The sequence below is a fragment of the Epinephelus moara genome, chromosome 21 (assembly GCF_006386435.1).
Source record: "Epinephelus moara isolate mb chromosome 21, YSFRI_EMoa_1.0, whole genome shotgun sequence".
Classification (NCBI taxonomy): Eukaryota; Metazoa; Chordata; class Actinopteri; order Perciformes; family Serranidae; genus Epinephelus; species Epinephelus moara.
The window spans coordinates 407,055-416,524 of record NC_065526.1 but is presented as its reverse complement, the minus strand read 5'-3'; the positions used below and the strand labels follow the sequence as shown (position 1 = coordinate 416,524).

General features: G+C 42.8%; 2 protein-coding genes across 50 annotated transcripts in view; both read left to right on the top strand.

The window, feature by feature from the left end:
• ttc19 (tetratricopeptide repeat domain 19) overlaps window positions 1-3,086 on the top strand; it is an 11,527-nt gene extending 8,441 nt beyond the window's left edge. The window contains exons 9-10 of the mRNA XM_050033127.1: window positions 402-564; window positions 2,607-3,086. Of these exons, the coding sequence (XP_049889084.1) occupies window positions 402-564; window positions 2,607-2,785 (342 nt within the window). The 3' untranslated portion in view covers window positions 2,786-3,086. The remainder of the gene's footprint in view (window positions 1-401; window positions 565-2,606) is intronic.
• Window positions 1-9,470, top strand: part of klhl18 (kelch-like family member 18) — a 64,919-nt gene that overhangs the window by 41,077 nt on the left and 14,372 nt on the right. The window lies entirely within an intron of this gene.

Sequence of the window (9,470 nt, the reverse complement as noted above, 5' to 3'; positions counted from 1 at the left end):
GCACACCCACAGGTAGACACACACCCATAGGTAGACAAACACCAACAAGTAGATGCACACCCACAGGTAGACCAAAACCAACAAGTAGATGCACACCCACAGGTAGACAAACACCAACAAGTAGATGCACACCCACAGGTAGACAAACACCAACAAGTAGATGCACACCTACAGGTAGACACACACCCATAGGTAGACAAACACCAACAAGTAGATGCACACCCACAGGTGGACACACACCCACAGGTAGACACACACCAACAAGTAGACACACACCCACAAATAGACACACACCCACAGGTAGATACACACCAACAGGTAGACACATACCAACAGGCAGACACACACCCACAGGTAGAGCCACAGGTCTGTGATGACATCATCATTATGTCTCCTATCAGACTCTGGTGCTGATGAGCGACCTGGCCACCGTCTTGGATCTTCAGGGTCGCCATGACGATGCCCTGGCGCTGGTTCAGCAGGCGGTGGATCTGAGCCGCTCCGTCGGACACCCGGACCAACACGTGCTGCTGGGAAACATGGCGGGTATCCTGCTGCACACAGGTGAGGACAGGTCATGGGTCGTACTCTGAGTCAGGTCGGTTTCTTGTCACACAGACACACATCCCAATGAAACGCAGTGTTACAAAGCAGCTGAGAATGTTCTTTCTGCTGATTGGTCAGCTGTGTGGGGGGCGGGGCCAACAGTGTATATACAGGAAGATGATGTGGTGTCTCAGTCAGGTCGTCACTGTGAATAAGAACTGGTTTCTGATTGAGTCAAGGTGAAGTAAAAGTCATGTGTCAGTGTGTATCTCTGAGAGGAACATTGATATGAAACCTGATGCTGAGGTGTTTGACAATTACCATGGTAACACACCAGAAAAAAACTGTACACACAGGAAATGTCTTCAGAACGGCTTGTAAAGACGCGCTGCTGCCAGACGACTGAGCAAATTGATGTATGTGATACTGAGCGTGTGCGACTACATGCTAACTGTCAGCATGTTACACTGAAGACGTGTTCGGAACTCATGACATACTGACGGTCTTTTATCGCCATCCATTCGACCTGTTGGGTCGTTGGTTAGAGAAAACCGCGTCATCCTTTATAAACTGTGTCACACTGAAGGACTTTGCTGACTGAGTGTATTTTTTTTATCTGAGAGTGTAGCATGTCTAAAAACAAATACAACCTTGTGTCACGTTCAGACACTGAGTATGAAACTTTCATTTGTCAATAAAATTTGTAGAACAGGTTTGATTTCCTGAGGTGTTTAGAGATGTCTGATTGAGACCAGACAGAGAGACACAGCTGAGACCAGACAGAGAGACACAGCAAAGACCAGACAGAGAGACACAGTTGAGACCAGACAGAGAGACACAGCAAAGACCAGACAGACACAGCTGAGACCAGACAGAGAGACACAGCAAAGACCAGACAGAGAGAGACAGCTGAGATCAGACAGAGAGACACAGTTGAGACCAGACAGAGAGACACAGTTGAGACCAGACAGAGAGACACAGTTAAGACCAGACAGAGAGACACAGTTAAGACCAGACAGAGAGAGACAGCTGAGATCAGACAGAGAGACACAGTTGAGACCAGACAGAGAGACACAGTTGAGACCAGACAGAGAGACACAGTTAAGACCAGACAGAGGGACACAGCTGAGACCAGACAGAGGGACACAGCTAAGACCAGACAGAAGGACACAGCTGAGACCAGACAGAGAGACACAGCTGAGCTGAATACCACGTTCATATGGTACAGACAAACTCTGAAGTCAGTCGGATCTGATCTGTCGGAGGAGTTTGTTAAAGTACGACCCCTGGAAATTTAATTTGATTTATTTCAAAATGGCTGACTTCCTGTTGGGTTTAAGGTTGGACTCAAGACCTTTTTTGTTTTTTTATATCTCAGGATGTTACAGGTACCTTCTGAGTTTAATACACGTAGGTGAAACCAGCTTCGGAGGCTGCTTCGTGGAAATTTTGTAGGGGACGCTACTGAGGCATTTTTTCACACCTGATCATGACATCATCATCAGATGTAAATTTTCACCAGTTCTGACGTGTGTTCAAAGTTTCAGAAGTTTTCGAGCAAACATAGGATTCATTTCAGAGATTCAAAGTTTCAGAAGTTTTCGAGCAAACATAGGATTCATTTCAGAGAACAATAATAATAATAATAATAATAATAATAACAATAATATCTCCTTCAGTTGCAGCGTTGTTTATTGTAGATTNCGTGTGTTCAAAGTTTCAGAAGTTTTCGAGCAAACATAGGATTCATTTCAGAGAATAATAATAATAATAATAATAATAATAACAATAATATCTCCTTCAGTTGCAGCGTTGTTTATTGTAGATTGATTTAAATTCAATCATATACACAATCTGTCGCTCCGCCCACAGGAAGTCTGTTTGTACAGGTGAACATGTAGAGTTCAGATCGAGATCAGATCATGTGCAGGGTCTCTGTGGTCGAGTGTCATCGCCACGCTCACACCTGTCCAAACCAATCACAGTCTGATTTAAGTGAAGTACAAGGTTCAGGTGTGACAAACACCTGCTGCTCTCTGATCTGGTCTGTGGTCCGGCAGGCCGACTGGAGGACTCGGTGCAGTTCTACCACGAGGCCCTGAGTCTGGCTCGGCAGGCCGGAGACCAGGAGGCCGTGGAGCAGATCCAGGAGGGACTGAAGGAGGTGAAGAAGAGGAGGAACCAGGAGAGTACGGAGGAGGAGGAGAGAAAGGAGGAGGAGGCTGCAGCACAGGAGTGATGGGTTCACAGTGTGTTGGAGTATGATGATGATGATGATGATGATGATGAGAATCTGTCTGTTGGTCCACAGCATCAAACTTAGTCTCTTTACCTGCTGGACAGATCTCCAGGATGACCTCTGTGACCTCTGACCTCTGTGGCCTCTGACCTTTCCTCCACCATCAGCTCCTCTGGTTCTCATTAAACACACAGATCTGATGTTCAGCTCCTCTGATCAGACTGATGAGGAACTCTTAACATGTTGCTTCTGTTTAACTCTGATGTTTGTGAGTAAACTCTGAAATAAAGATTCAAACAGACGATGGCTGTTTGTCTTTAACTCTTAACGAGACTGCTGGGTAACGAGGGGTGGGGCTCTGGGTAACGAGGGGCGGGGCTCTGGGCTACAACACACACTCAGACTCACACTTTTTAAGATAGAAAACATTTCTTTATGGATTTTTATGAAAGATGTCAGTAGCTGCGTCTCCCTCACAACAGGGTCCTCAAGTTAAATTTCCTTATTAACATTTAATCTGAGTGAGCTTATATGAACCATATATAGACTACCATTTTGTGTTTTACGTGTCCATCCATCTGGCCATACGTCCGTTCCTTTCTCGTATCGTATGAAATCTCATGATGATGCCTCAAAAGAATTTCTTCAAGTTGGGCACGAAGGTCCACCTGGACCTGGATCTCTTTCAAAATAAAAGCACTATGTCGGAACAACACCACCAACTGATGTTTTTTGCCTTCAATAACACACACGTGGTTACATTTAGCCAACACACACACACGTGGTTACATTTAGCCAACACACACACACGTGGTTACGTTTAGCCAACACACACACGTGGTTACGTTTAGCCAACACACACACACGTGGTTACGTTTATCCGACACACACACGTGGTTACGTTTAGCTGACACACATGTGGTTACGTTTAGCCGACACACACATGGTTACGTTTAGCCGACACACACACATGGTTACGTTTAAACTTTACAGCACTTAACACAGTCCTCCACCGCCGACTAGTGTTTTGGAGGTGTAACTGCAGAGTGACACAGACACACCACCGCACAAGTAAAAACAACATGCAGATTTTTTTTTTCCCCACGACTAATCCATTAGTTGAAGATTATGTGAGACTTTAGTCCACCAAAATTTTCTTTGGTTGGCTACAGCTCTAGAGGATAGTCCAAGATTTTCCATCTTCATTTAATTACATTTTGTCAGAGCAGTAATACTGTGAGTACTGTAAATGCTTATACAGGACTACCGAGATACTGGTTGTGTGTGTGTGTGTGTGTGTGGGTGTGTGTGTGTGTGTGTGTGTGTGTAAATAAAAGGTTCCTGCAGGTTCCCACAGAAGGTGACGCAGGTGAACTTCCTGTTGTGTTTACTGAACATGTCAGAATAAAAGCTCGGTGACGACAGTAAACAAACAGAAGACACCACAAACAGGAGTCCACCAAACACAGGATTATCACGCACACACACACACACACACACACACACATTCTTGTACTTTTATCTTTGTGAGGACCCCTATCATATTGCGAGCAAAGATGATAAATAAAGACATTTGGAGGTGGTCTCGCTGCGTTCAGGTGCTGCTCAAGAAAATTACTCGTATTATCACCAGTAAACTGTGTTCAGGGATTATTTGAGAAGTTCAACATGAAGTTTGGGGCGAGCGGTTTGTTAATTTATCATTCATGACCAGTTAAAGAGAGATGTAATTTAAGATACATATCTAACCCAATACGATAAGATACGACATGATGTGAGGAGCTGCCTTACAACAACAGCACAGGAGAAATGAAGCGAACACCATAAAAACACAAACTACACATAACATCACTGCACATAAAGCAGCACACAGCAGAGCAGCATAAAGAAGCACAACACCGCCCCAAAGCATCAAGAAACATTATTAAATCAGTTCAGTCCTCAGCCACGGGCGCGTCGGTTGACGTCCATTTTCTCACGACAGCTTTCTGAGTCTTTCAGTAAAATATTAAACATATTTATTTGAAAGTCCCTCAACAGTGTTGGCTCTCAGATGCAGGTACAACGTCACAAAACTAAATGGGATCAGAACTTTAAACATCTTTTTCATAATAATTTTAATTAGTTTCTGGTAGTTCAGGAGCAGTGGGCGGAGCCAGAGAACATGCTGATGGTTTGCTTTTTATCCCACAGGAGCTCCAACACAAGTGGTTTTTATCTAAGAAATTATTTTGTGCAGGTGTTTGAAAGAATCTTATTAAATTTTTCAACCCACATTCTCTGAGACACAGCTGAAGTACTGTCCAAGTACTTTCCAAGTGTAATGTAAAATTCCCTTTTTTCCCCCATTTTCCTCATCGTTCCTATTTTAGATAAAATAGTTTTAGTGAATATAAAGATAGTTATTTTATTTTTCAGTTTAACTACTCAACTCTATTATTTTTACAAATATTCCACCTCAGTGAGAGGCTGTGGAAACTCAGGAGAAATTTTATAACAACTCTGACTCCTCTGCTCCCTCTGAGTCTGTGGGACTTTAAAAAGACTAGTTTTAACAGGCTTTTAACTAAAGTTATTTGCATGTTTTACACCCACGCTTCTTATTGTGCCAGTGCCACATTAACGCTGAGACTAATTTAGAGTTTTTAACCCAAACTAAATCTGACTCTAACCTGAACCTTAAAACAGACATTTAAAGACGTGAAGACTGGCCAAAATGTCCTCACTCTCCAAAATGTCCTCACTCAGTTGCTAAAATATGTTTTTTTTCTCACCATGCAGCATCACCAGAACAAGCATATGAACACATACACACATACCACCCTGTACCTTTGTAATTGTGAGGAGCCTCGTTAACATGATGTCCTTCGTGGCCCCAACCTTCAGTCTGAACCCTCAAACAGGTGAAGACAGGACCAACTGTCCTCACTGCGACAGTGTCAACCTCAGGTCCTCACAAAGATAGATGTGTAAATACAGACACACACACATGAGAAGGACAGTTTCTTCAGATGTTACTGATGTCATGAGAACGAGAGGCTGACTGTATGAAAACACACACACACACACACACACACACACACACACACACATATATGTATCTATACATTCCCATACGCACACACAAATGAAAACACACACAGATACACATAATTACATGTAAACACAAAAAAACACACACACATTCAGGTGAAGCTGAAGGTACAAAGATAATTGTTGTTGTGCTGATTTATATACACACACACACACACACACACAGGGGATGCTGTGATATAAAAGAAGCTGCAGTTTGTTTCTGTCTCTGCTGGACAACGACGACTCAACACACTGACCAGGTATGAACACACACACACACACACACAGTCTCAAACAGGTCTTATCTGATGACCTTCAGTGACGACGTGTTTCGCATGATCACGTTTGTCTGAATTCGTTAAAGATCTTAAAACGTGGTAACTTATTAAACACACATCCTGCTGCTGTGAGTCACAGTTAATCCTGATCACAAAGAAAAAAAGTTCAACAGCCAGTCGTTTAACTATTGAACAAATCAGCTGATCAGTTTGTGTCTACAGCCAGAAAACAGGATGTGATCAATTCAACAGAACTTTATTTATCCTGAAGGAAAGAGTTGTTCCAGAGAACGCCTCAAATCACAGAGACAACAATCAGATGTTGTGCACCAGTAATAAGCAGAAGGTTCCCGGCTCAGGTCTCTGATTGGGCCCTGGTCTAGATACAACATAGTATTTAATATTTGAAATATTAAATATCAGTCCAAATATTCAAATGTAAAAGATAAGAAGTGTTTTTAAGGAGCAGAACTAAAAAGCGGTGTCTCACAGAGGACCAACAGGAGTCAGATAAAAACAAAAGTTCCTAAAATGGTGGAAAGACACTGACTGCTCCCGACGCTCAGTCACATTATCTTATATAGTATGAACTGAATGACCTTCTGTTTACTGGAGATGAATATCTAGCGTTTGTTATTTTACACCTGTTGGATATTTGAGGTTGATGAAGTGAAATAGGAAATGACACGTAAACTTTCAAATGATGAGAGTTGACAACAGCTGAGCAGAAACAGGACGACGATCGTCAGAAAACAGTGAGCGCCGTTTGTGGGTTGAACAACATGTTTCCATGACACGGTGTGTGACGGGCTCTGAGGTGCGTTTGTTCTTGTTCGGTGGGTGTGTCAGAGGTGTTGACCAATCAGCAGCGACCTGTGTATGAACTAGATTCTTTGGTAACATCTGTTTCCTACGATGCCGATAAAGCTTCTTTAAACTAAACTGAATTAAAGGGAACTTCAGCCTTTTTCTAAATTCTTACGTGTTACTCCTCAGGTCTGACACGCTCCAAAAACACACCAACAACTGTCTCGTAAATCTGAAAACTACAGAGCTAAAACTCAAATCTGTGATGTCACAGCTGATCCACAGACAGTGAACAGTGACAGATGTTGTGGATCAGTGTTTCACAGCTGGTTCAGATTTCACCTCAGTCACTGGTTCGAGGTCCCACAATTTATCCAGCGTCATACCTGTGTTGGGACGTGCCGTCGAGTTAGTTTACTGTCTCTGTTCAGTATCTGTCTGTTAGTCACTCACTCTGCAGCAGGAAACACCACTTCAGAATAAAAGCTCTCTGCTGGAAATTCACTGTACTTCAAAATAAAGTGTGTTTTTATAAACTTGACACGTTTACAGTCCATTCAGAATGAACCTGCGGCCCAGGTTTGGTCTGCGACCCACCAGTTGGGAACCACTGCTGTAGCTGACACTGAGGGGAACGTTCTGAGTGTGTGGGAACATTTTCTGTTTCAGATCTGAGAACTTTACAACAGAATGAAAATCAAAGTAAATCAGTCTCCGTTCAGTGTCTGTGGAGCAGCTCCAGATCTTTAGACTCTCTGACGTCACAAGTTTGAGATGTTCACTAACACTGATGAACGCTCCTCCGACATGTTCCTCTTTTTTTTTTGTTAAAGATATTTTTTGGGGCATTTTATTGGTTGACAGATACGTGAAAAGGGAGAGAGAGAGACAGCAGCACAGTCTTGTATAAAATATGAAGCTTGCAGTCAGACAGTGTATTTAGCGTCTGTTGCCGTGGCAACAGGTCAAACTGATGCTGATTTACAGAGTTCATCGACCATCAACATAAACTACAGATCATCTGTAAAACATTTTAATAAATGAATCAATCATAATTAAAACAACTGGAGACTGAAACAAACTGATAATCTGATCATGTTTAAATAAGTCAACATCTTATTGGACAGGAAGTGAGTGTTTCTGTGACTTCCTGTCAGGAAACTGTCCGACTTCACCGCAGCTCGTTGTCTCCACCTGCTGCTGCAGCCACCTGATCTCATTCACTTTCCAGGTGCAGTTCATCTGGAACAAGCCTACTGTTTTACTTCGTGTGGTCGGGGCTGAATGCAGCCATCACCTGCTCAGGTCAGGTAGTTCCCTGACGACCTCTTTAATAAGAACAATAATAATAATAATAATAATAAATTTTATTTGTATTGCACTTTACATTTTAGCAATTTCAAAGTGCCACAGAGCAGGATAAAAAAAATTAAAACAGTTAGAATGAATACAATTTAAGAATTATTAAAAAATGATCAGAGACAATAAATAGTTAAAAGGAGAACCTATAAAAGACATTTAGCAGAATGCCTTTGTAAGAAGATATGTTTTTAGGTCTCGTTTAAAAACATGGGGCCCTGAGGTGGTCAAGGAGGGCGTTCCACAGCCTCGGAGCAGCAGAGGAAAAGGCCCGGTCACCCATGGTGCGGAGCTTGGTTCTGGGAGCTTGGAGGGTGTTTGTGTTTGTGGTTGCAGAACGGAGGGTGCATGAGGAGGTCTGGGGGGTGAGGAGGTCCTTGAGGTAAAGGGGGGCATGTCCGCCTACTGGCTCCAAGGCCAGGAGGCCAAACTGGCCTCAGAAGAAGACAGCAAAGACGGAGGTCACAAAACTTCAAATATTCACAAAAGTTTAACTGTTGGAGAAAAAAAAACAAAACAAACACATCACCTGTTTTTTCTTCTCAGGTGTGTTTTCAAAGATTTTGGTGATATTAGTTTGAACAGTGTCGGACTGCAGCGTCTGTACGACTCACTGAGCCTCCAGGACGACACCGTCTCACCTCAGGCGATAACGTCACATGTCAAACCTGGACTGTCTTCGTCTTTTTATAAACTTAAAACAGTCAGTGTGTTGGTGATAAAGCTGTGACATCACTCGGCTGGTTTCAGGTGTGTTTGTCCAACATTTGGTTCAAAATGAGATGAAACAGAAAAACGTTGTGTGGACGGTACAAATAATAACTGACTGATCAAATACCAGCACTGTCAGAGGAGCTGCACGTCAGACTGAGAGACTGTTGGTTTCCTCCTGCATCACTTTCAGATGTTCACAGATGGCGTGCTGATTTACACTCGTTAACTTCACTGTGTCTTTTTGAAATAAACTTATGATGTAAACACTTTGTTTTCAGGTTTAATCCTTTAAGTTCAGTAAGAAAAACAGCTGATCAGATTCAGAACACACACATTCCTTTCATTCAGCTCTACGTGGACTTTGTTGGTGCGTAGCTGCGCGCTGTGTATCAGGTGATGACGATGATGATGACGATGACGATGATGATGATGATGATGCAGTCAGGTGATGA